We start from the raw sequence: 17,251 nt of genomic DNA, 5'->3' as shown, positions 1-17,251 counted from the left end.
AGTTAAGGAGTTCACTTAATTCATCTCAAGGTGCTGCTGTTGACAAACAATTGCAGGAACATACCGATAAGATATGGCGAGTTGGCTGCATATTACATTTAGTACGAAAGAAAACAGTGATGTACTTCAGTTCATAATACAAAAGGAGACAATTTTTATGTGCATATAAGCAGGAGGAAACGTAACTTCTAACGCAACTCAGCCACATGCCAATTCAGTACAAGGTAAAAAAAGCAGGACAAAAAAAATAGTTTTTTTTTTAAACGCGAGATGTTCTATGATAATACTGGTTGCCTTCTGTTTCGCCTTCTGCATTCAATATGGGCTTTTTCACATGTGTAGAAATTGTTGAAAATCATTGAAGTGGAATGTTTAACGGCCTTGGTTTGAATGAATAGTTGGAATTGATTGAAGAGTGAAAAGTTACGAATGACGTCACTGAACCACAAAAATATCTGTTAATGTTGATGCCAAGGACGCCAACTTCACTTGCAACTCTGTGCGTGAGAGAGAGCTGAAAAGTTTCCACTTTTCCACTAAAGCCCAAAACAAATGATGAATTTATACAAGAATATGTTGCATGTTTGACCCAGAATTTTTGTGTGGCGAATCAAGAGCTCTCTCCTCCGGAAATCACTTTTCCAAACCGTCTTATGTAACCAAATAAATTGATACTACATTAAAATAGCTTATGAGACTAAAATGATATACTGTGAAGATCCAACTACCTGCAGATATATTGCTTTCATAGACAACATACCTGTGACCAACTCCCTTATTTCAACATCGCCTGTTTTCCTTAGAAGACGGACCAGCGCAGGAATCCCTCCGCAGTTCTTCAGGGCCACTTTATTTTCATCGTTGGCCTTGCCATACACCAGGTTCCTTAAGGCTCCACAGGCACTGCGGTGAACTTCGGCCATCCGGTGGTCCAGCAGGTCCACCAGCAGCTGGATGCCCCCTTGTCTGCGGATCTAAGCAACATGCACAACACAATGATGCTGTATTCGTACTTCAGGCTTTTATTTCGTATAAAACAAGCCAAAGTACTGATATTTTCCTGTCCATGTACAGTTTACCCAAAAGACAACAAAACACAGAGTAGTATTTGGACAAAAGACACAAAATGGGTCCCTGGTGTTTTCACATGCATGTTAAGTGGGTTCAATGACACTAAAGGTGAATAAATAAAAATAAAAATACACTACAAAATAAAATGATAAAACATTGTATGTTGCACTAATTAAATATTCCACCAAAACATTGTTTTTTGTGTACCCTTTGATTTTATTTATCTTTTTTAATGTCAGACCGCACTGAGACAATGATTCTGATCTATTATTTTACATAATTTAATATTTGCAAATCTGTATATAATGTATACAAAAATGGCACCAACATTCGTTATGTTTTAGCTTATACCAACTACCTATCAATAATGAAGGCTGGGGATTGCATATTAAGACACAGTCAAGTCATTTTGCCATATTTAACCTAAAGCAGGCTATCATAACAAAGGAGTAGTAAAAATGATAAGTGTAGTTAGACACTTTTATTTGTTTAGCTGATGATAAAAATATAGATGACCCAATTAAAGGTAAAATGTTTATAAGTACGTATAGGTCTATTAAATGTTACAGTTTCATGCTTTTTAAAGGTGAACCTCAGCCATTGACATTAATGTCTTGCCTCCCTTGCTGCCTCCCTGCATGGTGCTTTACAGCTTGCCACTCTGAAGATCTTTTATTTTTTTACATGCCAGAGGGAGTGATTAAATGTGGGTGTTGTCCTTATCAGAACAAACTGGCTGCTCAGATCAACGTGCCACAGAATAGAATGGCAGCAGGGAAAAATCAGACAAATATCGGCTAGAATAAAATAATTACTGGAATATTGCAACAGTAGGATTATTACAAATAAAATATTTGCAGCAGTTCCAACCATATGTGCAACTTCTGACCATGTATTGAAATAAAATATGTGTACTGGACACAGGAAGTGTATTTATGTTTTGGGAGATTTCGACATTTTGTAACTTGGATTTTACTTCTTTTTTTCCCATAACCTAAGTATAACTAAGCATTCATATGTAGACATACCACTGTAGTTTATACTGTAGAATAACCGGTGGAAAAAAAGATAAAAATATTTTTAGTGTGAGCAGAGACCTAATGAGTTCATTTGTGTAGTAAAATATTTGAACATCATGCCTTTTGTTGGTGCCAGAAGGTTCTGAGAAAGGTAAGATTTAAAAGACAGCAAATGGAAAATTATTGGAAGCGGAGTTTGATGGAATACGGAATCAAATTTAGACTCAACATTTCTTGTGCGACCCTGTACGCTTGAGCATATAAAACATATTACTCTAAATGTTTTACAAACGGCGTAATGGCCTCAACCCGAATATTGGCTGAATGCAAATGTAACTGGTGGTAATGGAAAAACTTTGCTGTTTACCAACAACCAATACAATTAGCAATTTGTCAATGCTTAGATTTACAGACCGAGCAATGCTAAAAATAAGAACAAAGAAATCATCAAAAAAGAGAAGATAACCTAACCTTGGAAACAATCAATCATTTTCTCTACCGCCTATCCTCACAAGCGTCACGGGTGGGGCTGGAGCCTATCCCAGCTGACACCCTGAATTGGTCGCCAGATAACCGCAGGGCACGAGGAGACGGACAACCATTCATGCTCATCCTCATACAAAGGGGCAATTTAGAGTGTTCAAGAAACCTAGCATGCATGTTTTTGGAATGTAGGAGGAAACCTGATAACCCAGAAAAAGCCACACAAGCCCAGGGAGAACTTGCAAACTCCACACAGGAGGACCGAGCTGGTTTTATACCCAAGACCCCGGAACTGTGAGGCCAACTCACTAACCACTCATTCGCTAGAAACATTGAAGTGAAAAAAGAAACAGTCAAAAGGCGAGAAGGAAGCCAAAAAGAAAAAAAAAAAGAAGCGAATGAGGGTGAGATGGAGGGCAAGGAGAGGACAGAGGTGTTTGATGACACAGCACAAGTCTATTGAGTAAAATGACTTCGCTTATCTATTCAATTAAAATGGATTAAGGGTTACCGTGAATGGCAAACTAACCTTGTTTTATTGACCATACCATTTCCTCACTGTCCGCCTTTAAACCCTACAATCTCTAGCTTTGTTTGTTCCTTCCTTTTGTTCAAATACATCACCCTTGCAAGGCAAGTTTTTAATAGCTAATCTCATATTCTATGGAAGACACACTGCTATTACTTTTTCATAGGCTTTCAGATACCTCCACACCTTTCCAAGACCACTGTGCTTTTCTTCCTTATTCCATACAACGGATCTTAGAAACAGTGCTTGATTTGTCTTTTTGTCTCCTGCTGTTACACAGCAGCCACAACTATCCATAACCCATAATGGCGGCATTGCCGTGGCAACATTTAGCAGTGGTGACAGCTTGGATTGTGGGACTTGAAGGTGCCACAGGCATGAAAAAAAAATCACAGTGAGATACACAGGTGACACTTCTTAGTGTGTTAGTGGCCGTGAGTCACCACATATGGAACGTCAGCACAAATCATCGGCACAGCTACTGTTCACCAAATTGAATGTGACTGAAGAGGTGTCACACAGCTTCAAAGCCATCACACATGCATACAAGCGGGACTCTTGAGCATGGTTTTGTATTTCGTCCCACAATTTTAGAACCTTTCAACCTTTGTCTAATTGAGTTTGTGGCCTCAGGCAGTAATTTCCCTATGGGCGCCTTACCAAAAATGGGCCATCATTAGCTATCTAAAATTCATACTGAGGCAGAGACCATAACGAACAGTTCACTTCAAGTGAAAATCTACAGATTCAACAACCCAAAAACAAGGCGAGACAAATTTATACAGAGAAAGCCGATTGTACATTTTAAGTGTTACATTTGCATGTACATTGGTACCTCTACTTACAAATACGTCCACATTTAATATTTTCAGGTTACAAAACCCTTTATGAAAAGTATCCTGTTTTATAATCTCCTTACTCTCTCCCAACAACAACACTACTTTTTAAAATTTTTGTTTCTAATTCTTCAAGTGTGGTTAAATAAGCGTTCTTTATTTAAAATTACCGAGGTGAATGTAATGAAGTTATTATGTCACGTTATCCATCCTTGACTGATATTTCAAGTTCTGTTTAAAGCAGTTTTCTTTTATTTATGATGTGATGTTGTTTTGATTTATGTTTGTGCATATTTGTGTGCTTTGTCTGTTGCCTAACGCTATCGTGAATAGAAACTGTTTTGAATGCTTGTTATTCATTTTAATATAGTAATAAATGTTTTTCTGATCATTTTCTTGCACTTTTGTGTGTGTCATATGTTTCATATAAAATTGAGACATTCTTTTTAGGCTTTAGATGGCACGCATTAGAGAATTTACATATGCAATACTGCTCTATTTAAAACTAAATCAAGTTACAAACCAAGTTACTGAATGAGTAATTTTGTAAGTAAATGTAACAGTGCATCGGTTTAAAAAAATAAAATAATAATAATTTATGAATTAGTAGTTTTTTTATTATTTTATTTTCATTGCAGGGTCACTGTACTTAGAGTTTTTGAAAAGTAATGTCGAAATACATTAACTTCAGATAGCAGAAAATCTTCAAATAATTATAGATTTTTTTTTTTGTACAGTCACACTGATATAATAAACTGCAATGAAATTTCTAAGTTAGGTTCATTGGACGGTTATTTTGTCTATTGACAGTATGTTTTATTACTCACTAGTTTAAAAATGAGATATACTGCCCGGTACAATGCAGAGACAAATCATTGTCTTAAAAATTCAAAAATCAATCTTCCAAAACCCAGTCAAAATGAATAAAATAAAAATTATTAATTCTTGAAGGCACACCTTTTATGAGTTCATAGGTAATAAGGGTATCATGTAATTTGCTGATTATTTGCATATTCAATACATGCCAGAATTAAATTTTAAAACAAGCAAGAGAAATTATTTTACATGAGCAATAATTTAAAAAAATGCTTTATACCGTATTATTATTAGAATTGTACTTTGCAGCGAGTAATATTTGTATGCAATGCCCTCACCCAGGTAACCTAGATTCCTTCAGTACAAGGAGTTATTTCCTTAGCAAGGGCCTTTTTTAGACTAACGGCTTGTATTGCTGAGTTTTCATGAAGCTGCTTTGGGATCAAGCACTCATTTCACTGCAAGCGACTGTGCAGAATTAATCCTAAATCCTTTGGAATGGGCTGCATCACTATCTGGGCTCTCTAATGCATTCCACGCAACGATGATGTAATTAAAACAAGTCATTGCCATTTTGAATGGGTAAAACTTCATTATCGTATCTCTGTAAAATCTTATTCAATTTTAAGATAAGCAAGCAGGGTCAGAAGTATTATAATTCCATTTCTTAATGACTAAAGATTTGAGAGCAGTTTTGATAAACATTCAAAAATCCCATTTATTCGATTCTAATTGTTCATATCTCTTTATATGTTACACACATACACTTGTAGTTGTTTGTAAAACTATTGCAGTATCATAAGGTGTACATGAATACGCATAAAAATATTTTAATATTCCACTTCTTTGGTAGGAAAAGCAAATTTAATTCAGCTTATGTTTCTCCTACATTGAATAATGGCTGATAATGTGTTATTGCTGCACTCTAGACCTTGGATGACTGGCAAGTATGCTTCCATTATCCTTACTCTTGGATGCTTTCACTTAGAAATGCTAATTACATAAATTATAGAAGAAATTAAACACTTTGGGTTTTTAAAGGGCCACAAAAGTTGAGTAGAATGACAAATGATGCGTCCGTTTTGAATAAGGCTGCATTTTTCTATTTGATTCAGTGTGTGGGTGAATAGATCACTTTGTAGAAATTACAGGTATCCCATCCATCTTCATGCTTAATTGTCAACATTAGCTAAACGTTTTGAGGTTTTTTATGCGAGTGGGTGCTCCAATACACTTGGTTACTGCATCATCTTTTGAACAGATATACATCATGAGCAAAGTATGAATATGGAAATGGCATTAGTACTTTTGACATGCATTTTTTAATGCAATTACCACTTCGTTCATGAATATGGCCTGTTTAGAGCCATAAGTGTTCACATTATCAACATGATAAAAACTAATCATTAGAAAGGATGATGCTTAAGAGTTTCATTCATAATCCAATACAAATTATGGTTCATATGCCACACTTGTAAAAGCTCTACATTGCAAAGCTATGCTAAGCAACCAAATCCACTCATTTGACAAGGACATTTTTTTATATAAAGTACAAAGACTTACCTCAGCTTTGATTTTATTGTCTCCAAAGCAGAGATGTTGAAGATATGCTGCAGCATTGGACTGTACAGATGGGAACTGGTGTTGTAGCATCTGGATGACTTCTGGCAGCTCTGGATCTCTCCAGCCAAATTCCCTAAAAATACAAGGTCAAATTGATACATTTTGATTCTATGGGTGAAGGAAGCCCTTTGCTGGGGGTAAAAAAACACTCTCTCAAGCATACTGGTCAGGAGGAAGACAATTTAAATAAGAGGGTTTGACAAGATTGGAAACAGAAGTGCAATAAGAATAATGCAAATCCTATACATAAATCCCAATTTTCCAAAACATTGTTTTCACTAATCACAGTAAAGTTTAGAAGATTTTTTTTAAAGAATAAAAATGTGGAAATGTACTTTTGCTCAATCAATGAATGACTCAAGCATTGACTTTCCAAAAAAACATGTCCCTGGCCTTTATGAATAAAAATATATAATAAATGTGTGAGATGTGTGGGTGGGTATTTTCTTAAATAACTACCCAGTAAGTAACAGACTTTCAAGGAAACTCCTAACACCCAGTGTGATGCGACAAAAAAGCCTTAGTTGAAATTTTGCGACCTGCATTGATTTTGTGCTACGAGCATTGATTTTGCAGTTACCGCCTTCATGCTGTCTCTTGTGTGCAAAAATAGCTTTGGCTATAATCCCCATCAAGATATGTTGGTTTATTTTGCCCCTTACCTCCATAGCCCAGACATGAAAATAGGATAAATACAGAGAAATTGAGCAGCCCGAGGAGTTGGAAATGGCCTTGGCTTCCATGCTGGGTCTCTGCTGGATCAAGAGCATGCAGTGGGGGAAGCATCTTTGGAAAGCAGAGTAAACATGGCTCTCAAAGATAAAGTGAGCTCTTGCCTGGACGGGTCTTTATCCGCCAAATGATAAGTGTTCATTCAGCTGGAAAGCATGGCTGATGGAGGAAGGTAAAGGGGCGATAGGACGACTGAAGTAGTGGAGGGGGGCATTCCCAGGGTATTTAGGAAGAAAGACCCTCAAACAACACTAAATCACATCGGCAGATAGGATCAGGACAGTTTATTTATGTGTGGCAAGTTTTGATTAAGCCTTGGTGATGTGGACACACATAGCATGACTTGTTTCCAAATCATGTGCCAGTGTGTGTGTATGAGTGCATGTAATCTAGCCCTTCCAACCTCACATCTCTGTCAGCGAATGTAATAGAAAGCAGTGAGATCTGCTGATAAGATAAGCATCATGGCTCACTATTAATTAAAAAGCCCTGGTAGGGAGAGCGAGACACAAATAATGGGAGGAAAGAAGAGGGCCGATAGGCGTTACGTTGAAACCCCACAGGGGAAAGAGACAATTCTTACAGTTGAGGGAGATTGAAAAATATAAAAAAATATATCTTTTAAGAAAGGATAAAGAGGTAAACAGTCTTCAGACAGGAAGCCAGTCAACACTAATGCTAATGAGCAGTGCAAACCTGTTAGACACACTCCTGGGCGTAGAGCCAGTGACGTGAAACAGCGGGATGCAAACACGCAAACACAAAAGGGGCGACAAGAGTAGTGCCAGAAAAACCACAAGGTTCATACTAAATATGTATTAAGGCAACGTATTCTCTCCAGATTTTCAAGCTTCAGTGCACACTAAATATGGTAGATGTATAATTAAATGGCGTAATTATTTGATAAATATATTCTATATTAGGTAGAGTCACAAGTTACGTGGATCTTAATTTGAAACTTGGCTTACACAAATGTCTGTGTGAGGTTTCTCAGTCACCGGGTGTTTGCGTAAATAGAAAAGGCGCTGAGAGATGTGAAGAAGACTCAATTGTTGCTTGTACGGGTGAATGGCCAGTTCATCTAGGGATGTGACCCTAAAAACAAATGGCTGGATGTTTCCCTCAATATTTGACTCCCTGACGTTAAATTTAGCAGAAATTTTCACATAATCTAACATATTGATGAGCCATCTGGATTGAAATTAACAACAGCGATGTTGTATTCACGCACATTTGTATTTTTTTGTGTTAATACACAACACAAGAATGGGAAAAAAATGGCATCAAATTTCAAGAAAAAAAACTAAGAAAAAATGAATAGCAATAAGAAATTCAGATGTTATGTATTGGGCCTATTAATAGGCACCCGTGGGCCTCAATTGGCCCCTGAGCCACAAGTTTGCAATATCTTCTGCAGGATACGCTAATAAAATCGTCTAATCATCTTCTAATTACTGTGGGTGGACTCTGCTGGAGAGCATGTTAGCAATTCTGCAATACTGTAATTTACTCTGTCCTTCCTGCCCTCACAGTACAAATCACATCAATCTTTAAAGCCCGAAACACATTAGAAGAGACAGCTCCCGACAGGAAGTTTGTCTCGCTGGCTTTAATCTGATTGGACAAGCCCTGTCATTTCTGTTAACTGATTGGACGACAGGAAAGCATTGGGCATACCAAAGCAGATGCTAATTAGGGCCTGCACATCCATCTTGAGGGTACTAAAATAGAGGGAAGAAACAAGGTGGTCAATAGGGGGGATAAGAAATTATTAAGAGATACTGGGGGAAGTAAACTGAGAGCAAGTGCCAAAAACAGTTTAGGTAATTCATTGCCTTGGTGATGAAAGCCTGCATGTTACTCAGGAGAAACTAAATAACAGTTTGACTTTGACAAAGGAGCCAAGCAGAGCATTTTTTGAAGTATTGGCTAGTAAATCACTCTGACCGTCAAACATAAACCGCTCCACTTCCTTTCTTTTGACTCAGATCTTATAACAAAATTTACCCAAGATATTACTCATATACACAATGACAGGTCTACTTGAAGAGCTCAATCAAAAAAATCCATATTTTTCAAGGCTAAAAATTTCACCATTTTGATTTTCACTGTCAGTTATATATATATATATATATATATATATATATATATATATATATATATATATATATATATATATATATATATATATATGATATGTACCGTATTTTCACGACTATAAGGCGCACTGTAAAGTCTTAAATTTTCTCCAAAATAGACAGTGCGCCTTATAATCCAGTGCGCCTTATATATGGAAAAAAAACAGAAAACCAAAAACAAAAAACCACCAGTCGGATATTAAAAAAACACAAATGCCTGAACTGAAACAATACTGTTAAATGTGCAGATGCCATCTTATTTTACAAAATCTTCCATCATATAGCTCCTCCCCCACTGTAAGATTTTATGCAAAAAAAATCCAAAACATCAACAATGGCTGGCTCTAAAGATGACTGTGTAGTGAGTGTTTCATACCTGGAAGTCAATAGCAATTACCGTATTTTCACGACCATAAGGCGCACTTAAGTCTTAAATTTTCTCCAAAATAGACAGTGTGCCTTATATATGGAAAAAATTGTCATTCATTGAGGGCGTGCCTTATAGTCATGAAAATACGGTATATATTTCATTCTTTAGGTATATACATTGAAAAAATATGTAGGATGATTATTCTTTAAGTGTCAATTGCTTTTTGTAAGCAGTTATTTCTCATCGGATTGTGCGGTTTGAATACATTTATTAGAGGTGATTGAATTTGCCATAAAAAAGGTATTTCTTCAGACCAAAATATATAAAAGCAAGTAGAAAAATAACTCAGAAAAATAAACAGAGACATTATTTTGTGAAATCTGCCTTATGTTGACGTGTCTCTTTGATACACAAAAACACTAAAAAGGATTAATTTCGGCTGTGAGGTGCCACAAGGTTAAGGATTTGCTGAACATTCAAAATAAACAAATAAATACATCCCATGAAAGGGGAAGAAATGTATTTAGATGCATGAATACAGGTGTGTGTGTGTGTCTTTACTTATAGCATTGTATGTACAATTTGTTTAATCCTGTGATTAATATTGATAGACAAAAGCTACAAAATTCTGCATGTTGTGTGAACTCAAACTTTAAGAGACATTATTTTCTATGACTTTCAAATGTATTCGGTTTCCAAGAAAATGTGTTGAAAATGTCAAGACTGTCCTTTTTAAAATGTCTTAGTTGGTCTGTTATGCTTGTTTTGAATATTTATTTTACTGGATTGGATTTGAAAAAGTAATCTTTAACCTCTCTGCTCTGTTTGGACATTTGGGGAGGCCAAAGTGGCAGTTTTCAATGCATAAGGAGGTCTATCAACGAATTGAAATCAAACAAAAAAGATTGCAAATGCATCACACAGCACAAAGATGAGACATTACAACCATGTCATGCCAACTTGTTGACATATCTTAAGCAGAAAACAGTGCCACAAGGTCAATTTAAAGCAAAAACAACAACTTAAAATATTAATTCTTTGACCTTAAGGTTATTAAACATAGGCGAGAAGAAAAAGGGTTGACAAAAATCATATCTTCTGTGTATTAGCTTTTTAATAAGTTCTAGAGACATTGAGCAAATAGTAATCTTCTCCTGCCTGAATGAAAAGATTCATTTGAATTAAGTATGGCACACAAGCGAACTAAAACATGTTCCTTCTTTATATCACTCTCTTTTTTGGAAAGAGCCAAATGCAAGTAAGTCAATCCAAGAAACCCACTCTTGTTCGAAATTGAAAAAGAGGAGTGAGAAAGAGAAGAATGAAGAGAAGGCCATGGATGAGATCAGGGGATGTGATGAAGAGAGATGAAGTACATAATACCTCTTTTTCTAAGCTCATCTCAAGAAGACTAGAGAGCCAGATGCGACTTTTTCTTTCTTTCTATCTAACCATACAATTGCCAGGACATACCAGCATCCCTGTTCCACACAACCCCGACCCTTAGTCGATCATAGTCTGCTCCTTGTTCTTTCTCAGATGGGTTGGGGAAAAAAGACAAAGACATGAAAAAAAATCAATAGGCTTTCTCCAAGGCTCTTCCGGTCTGGGATGGATGGCTAGGGAGCGCGAATAAAAGCCAACAAGGAGTGTAAGTGACAAGAAAATAAGGTGTGGAATGAAACTGGCTTGCACATATTGATGTTATGGGTGTTGGTGAGAGAAAAAGCCATGAAATCTATGACATAAATTAAACACTAGAAGGAAAATACGCAAATAAATTATAGGCGTGATGTTGGAATTTACCATAATTTTAGCATGAAGCAAAAATATTCCAGTGCAACATTGCAAATTGGTACAGTGAATTGGTTTCCTTTTTTTTTTAAGAGTTCAAATATAAAATATAAGCGTTCAGCATCCCATTGTGGAGATAAGTGGTTCAGAAAATGAATGGATGAATGTTTTTTAACATTACTTTCAGTTTCAGAGCTTATTTTAAGTGGGATCATAGCATTTTTAATGCTTACAATCATATCAACCAATATTTTTCCATGGAAATAAACTGACTTTTAAACAAAAATAAAATACTCATTATTATTCATATTCATTCTGTATTTGAAAATCACTTCTATTTGGAGCTATCTTGAACCCATTGAGATAATGCATATGTCAGCTATTTAAAACTCCATTTAAAAACATTCTAACATATATCTCTGGAAAGTCTAGTCACCTCTGGGTGTAATATCTGATTTAGTTTCTCATTACATTTTAGATCCAGGAGGAGGATTATTGCAATGTATTTTAATAGAATCGCTGTATTCATATATTTTATCAATCCAAGTGTTTTAAGTGAGTGTGAGTTATGTGTGTAATGCTCTGGACAGGGAAGGTTTCACATGGAATTAAGATGACATATTTTGTTGTGAGGAACTTGGCATCCATACACAATTAAGAAACACACTCGCACACACATGCCCCTTCACATGGCGATTATCCTACATTTGCTGAGCAGAAATTTTCAGCTCATTGTCACAATTCCCCTTCGGTACAGTACAATTACTGAATGTTTACGCAGCGAAAAAATCAAGTGAAGCATACACCTCAGTTTATTCATTAGTTTAAAATGACCTAGACCAGGGGTTTCTTAATCTTTCTAGATTTTTACTGTGCAAAGTTGCCCGCGGCCAATTGAAATGTGTTGATGTTGATGTTTTACATTCAATTACTAAAACAAACGAATAAATGAATGAATAGTATTAAAATTGTGACTGCAGGCAAATATGAATTTATGAATATAGGAAGATATCGTTGTAAAACAATAAATGTGAATTGCATATGGACAAGCAAACAATCGACGGACTGTTTTGAAGCTTAATAATAATAATAATTCAACTTCTAAATATGAGCAATCAATGGGGAAAAGAGACAGAATACATTTGATAATTCAACAAAAATTGTAGGTATGGTATATGGTGGTTTTGGCCTCCATTCATCACAAAACGCAACAGTACAACAGCAGTGCAAAATATAATCCAAAATATACAACCCAATACAAAGAGGGCTTGGTGTACGTCTTGTGAAGAGGTTTGGTAATGCACCCATCATCTTATCTTTTCTATTATGAGCCTCAAAACTACATACATACAATCCAATCAAGCTTCTTGAACATTAATACTCATTCTTTCTCTCTCACCAAGTGAGACACAACCATGTAACAATCCTTATTTGTCAGAATGTTATCATGGGATACCATAGTTCCCCACGGTGTTTTTCCGATTGGAAAAAGGACAAGAAATGATGAAAATATGGACATAAACCTATGATCCATGCAGCATTGTAATGCCTATTTATGAGGGGAATGAAACCGTAAAACTAAAACGGCATGATCTCCCGTTTTGCTAGATGTAAGGACTTCAGGTACAAACTAGGAAGAGGCTCCACCTCCACACTGCAAGCACGTGTGTGACGCAATCACTAAATTATGAGACCTGAAAAATGACATGTGCACAGGTCGCAATAGCCATGCACGCAATAGCCAATTTGGAGTTCAACTGAAGCTTGTGTTATTGATGCATGTAAACAGAGAAGCTAGCGGCTATAGTTGTCTACTGTTTGTTAAATGAATCTCAAGGGTTATCCAACACAATGTAAATGGAAAGAGAAGCTCGTCACCAATTAGAGTCTAGCTGTTTTTTTGTATTACTGATTCATCTTTGTGTTTTGCTACGTTTTGGAAAACGTGGCGCACCAAATAAGATGACACGCCCAAGTGATAATACATTTTTGTATGGGGGGTGGGGGGGGTGGTTTAACTGTTTGGTGTGATGTGTTGGTCACCTCTATTGCATCAAATATAAAAACAGTAGTAAGAACAAGACCTGGTATTAAAAAATCAGGACTTGAGAAATAACTGCGTGATTTTAAGCAACACAAGTGATCAATTATAGTCATTTAAGGCTTTTGGTACATACCACTAATAAAGTTGACATTGATGGACTTCCACACAGAAAATATCAAAATGCCTTTAAGACTAAGAAGAGCCACTTAAACCATAGACATGATCAAATACAAATGAGCAACATATCCAATCAAAATCCTCAACTAGTACACTCAGCCAATCAAAGTGAGAAGGGGAGATTAAGTTTATGGAAGAATGAGAGCAGGCTGAGAAATTACTACCCATTGTCTTTTGATTTGCAAGCCTAGATGCAATCACCTCAACAAGTAGAGCTCTAGCCTCCGAACGTGAAATAGTAGAGGTGAGCTTGCTCTGCGATGATAATGCTAATGAGGATGTTAACCTGCGCGGGCATGTGTGCGCGTAATCGACAAATTGCAGCTTTATGTCACAGGTGTAATGGAGGTTCTGCTCACTCTGACACTCCACATACTGCTTGCAACTACAATTATCAACAGATGTTGAGGTCAAATGGGATTTCATTTGTGCATGTCTAAGTGACATCTGGAAGGATGTGAGGAAAAAAAATATTACAAAATCACCCCAACTTTGAAGACTTCAACTGAAGAAAAAAGGTAGTTATAATAGGGGTGACCCTACTTCACTATTTTTCGATTATCGCAGACATGTATAGTCTAAATGAACCACAATATTTTAGGGATTACAGTACAGCACTTTTAGCAGCTACTTTTGGGACGACATAGCTAAGTGGTACAGTAGCCGCCCAATCTAGAAGTTGTAAATTCGATTTTCATGCTCTGAAGGCCATGTCCAAGTGTCCACGAGCCAGATACTGAAACCCATGTTGCTCCTGATGCTGCTTTATCAATTGTTGAATGACAAAGAAATAGTGTCAAAGTGCTTTGAATAGCTAGGGCAGAAAATCACTATGAAAGTGTAAGCCCATTTAGCAGCTTTTTAAGGCTGTTTTCCATTAAAGAAGTTTATACATCAATCTTGGAACTTGTGGGCTTATGTATTTTTGAAGGCATAACAAAGGTAAAACACTACCTTTTACAATGGAAACGCACAAAGCCAAAATCATAGTGTTTAGTTTAACATGAGCCAATACTCGTCAATCCCCCAGATGCTGGCACAGACATTGACACATATCTTTTTGTTTATGGAGAAAATTGAGCTAATTTGCACCACAAATACAGACGAGCCAATTTCGCATAAATGCACGGTAAAAGAGGCTATTGTGCTGAATGTTTGAGGGTAAGGGATGTGTTATTGTAATTTAGCGCTCATTTAAAGGCTGGGATTTGAGGTGGTACTGTAAAATTATACTGAATTACTCACTAATTATGGTCAGATAGACCAGCCTTAATGTGTGTGTACAAGGCTGTTATGGAGAGTAATGCAATAATCGCCTGAAGTGTAACATAACTGTTGCACAGTTTTTTTGCCATTAGTGTTGATTTTAATGCTTTTTTTTCAGTTTAGTGGTCTCTCGTCAGATAACAAGATAGCTCTAAATGAAGACTGCAATACCAAACACTGATTTGCGCATGTGATTAGGATACACAAACAATATTTTTGTCCACAATCCCTTGCAGATGTTTCTGACTCAACACTGGTCTCAGTCCTTTGTGAGTCGCCTATGCGCATGTGAAAATAGACGTGAAAGAAACGTAACAAAAACTCATGTGGGAGTGCACCTGCTCCACTTATTAGTTTACAACGAAGCAATAACACAGGATGCTGAATTGGAAACTGCAACATTTTCTAAATGCTTCATATGGCAATGACATGGTGGAATTGATACTAGTGGTCATGAAATATAGCCTAAGTGCTTGGTTGTGATGAATTTGGAAGATAGAAATAAATGATTTATTTCATGACATGCTCTGACAATTATGATTACTGAAAAGATTGATGGTGGTCTAGTAATATCTGGCATGTATTGAAAGACCTCTTAATTGATCCTTATGACTTTGCAGATGGCAGACATACTAGATCATGAGATGCATGATCCTTTAAGAAAGAAAATCTTATATTATTTGAATACTGCTAGTGTTTGACAGCAAAACTCAAGGGTGTGAAGTTTTATTGGTCAATTCTTTCATAAGGACTAGACAGCATATTTGTCACAAGTCCCAGAATTGTTATAACCAGACATAAAGTGATCACTTTCAGAAAGTTTGTTTGATAAAGGATCCAGTATCTGCAAACTAAAGATTAGATCAGTCCTACAGAAATGATGAACAAAGCAGAATTTCACTGTGAGATGGCGACTGATTGTGGCTGTTGACAACATATTTCAATGTAAGCCTAGTTAAATAATCAGCAGTGGATACAAGTTCATTAACACTAACAACCCATCAAAATGCCATGTTTTCTTTAAAAAAGAGCACATTAACATAATTCATTCATTTTCCGAAAAGCGTTATCCTCAAGAGTTGCAGAGGGTGCTGGAGCATATCCCACCTGACTTTGGGCCAGAGGCGGGCGACACCCTGAGTCAGTGGCTAGCTGATTACAACCATTCCCACTCACAGTTCGTTTTCTAAAATTATTGAACCAGCGATGACTCGTTTTTAAGGTTTTCGCTAGCGTCTTTTTTAGATTCTTGCTTTGCTTTCAAATCCATGGTGATTCCACTGGCTTATTCGCAGATTATAGACTTGGTCACGCTATATCCAATAGAAAATGCAACATGTACCGCCCAGTGCTTGTAGATATCTTTACGCAAGAGAGATTTGGCAAGAAAGACAGAGTAATGCTGTTCTCATAAGCAGCCTCTCGCATACTCGACCACCTGGACGGCCTCGGGAACTATCTAGTATGCTCGTATCTCAAGGCAAATATTTGCTCTGAATTTTCCTCACATCTCAAATTGATGAGACATTAACAAGAAAATCAGAACAGGCGGTAAATATTACTCCTGTATGTACATTCACTTTGGAATTAATTCATTCCACAAAAGCACTGATGAAATAATATTTTATTCAACATCCTCAAAAACATCAGTTCCTATTTAGAATGCTCAGAATTCAGAACCAGAGGAAAGAAGCAGAGATACCCTCATTTGTTTTCCTACCAAGGTCAACCAAACATATCCCGACACATCCCCTAAACCTACACACAAATAGATAGCCCACTTCAAAAAAAGGAAAATTAGTACAATGGGAAAATCAGCAAGAACAGGCAGGGGCGATGGCCAAGTCATGGCTGCACAAACACGCACAAGCACCCCCTTCCCCCACACACGTGCGAACACACACAGCTGTGCTTCAGGGCCAACATTCTGGCAAAGCATCATTGCCCTCCCCTGGAGGTGTCACCAAGTCCCAGCATGCATCTTTCTTGTGGAGTGGAAATTACCCATGGGCCACACTGCAAGGTAAAAGAGTGTGCCCTCTCCTCAATGTCTTTCTTCTTTCCTTTCTTTTCAAAATCCCTCCCTCATCATGGAACTGCGACTCACATGCATCTAAGGTTCTATTCCTCCAGACACCCTAAAAAGGCTTAAGCACACCCACCCTTCGCACAAAACTGTTCAACCAATTCGTTTTTAAGGGTGGAAGGGAGTGTGGTCATTAAGCCTCAACCATATTAATGGAATTTTTACACATTTCAGCCAGACCTTTTAAAGTGTGTACTGAGTAATAAAGTTTTTACTTCTATTACCTTGTACCTCTTGGCACAGTAGTAAGCATTTAATGGGGCAGAA

The 17,251-nt window shown here is 36.9% G+C and overlaps 1 protein-coding gene across 4 annotated transcripts in view; it reads right to left on the bottom strand.

Annotated features, from left to right (window-relative positions):
• The window catches only part of ctnnd2a (catenin (cadherin-associated protein), delta 2a), a 182,764-nt gene that overhangs the window by 53,213 nt on the left and 112,300 nt on the right, over positions 1-17,251 (bottom strand). For all 4 annotated transcript variants that reach the window (XM_077735923.1, XM_077735920.1, XM_077735921.1 and 1 more), the window contains exons 13-14: positions 6,318-6,450; positions 761-974 (exon numbers count right to left, since the gene is read on the bottom strand). In XM_077735923.1, the coding sequence (XP_077592049.1) occupies positions 761-974; positions 6,318-6,450 (347 nt within the window). The remainder of the gene's footprint in view (positions 1-760; positions 975-6,317; positions 6,451-17,251) is intronic.

The sequence above is a fragment of the Stigmatopora nigra genome, chromosome 16 (assembly GCF_051989575.1).
Source record: "Stigmatopora nigra isolate UIUO_SnigA chromosome 16, RoL_Snig_1.1, whole genome shotgun sequence".
Classification (NCBI taxonomy): Eukaryota; Metazoa; Chordata; class Actinopteri; order Syngnathiformes; family Syngnathidae; genus Stigmatopora; species Stigmatopora nigra.
This window is presented reverse-complemented; position numbering and strand designations above follow the sequence as displayed.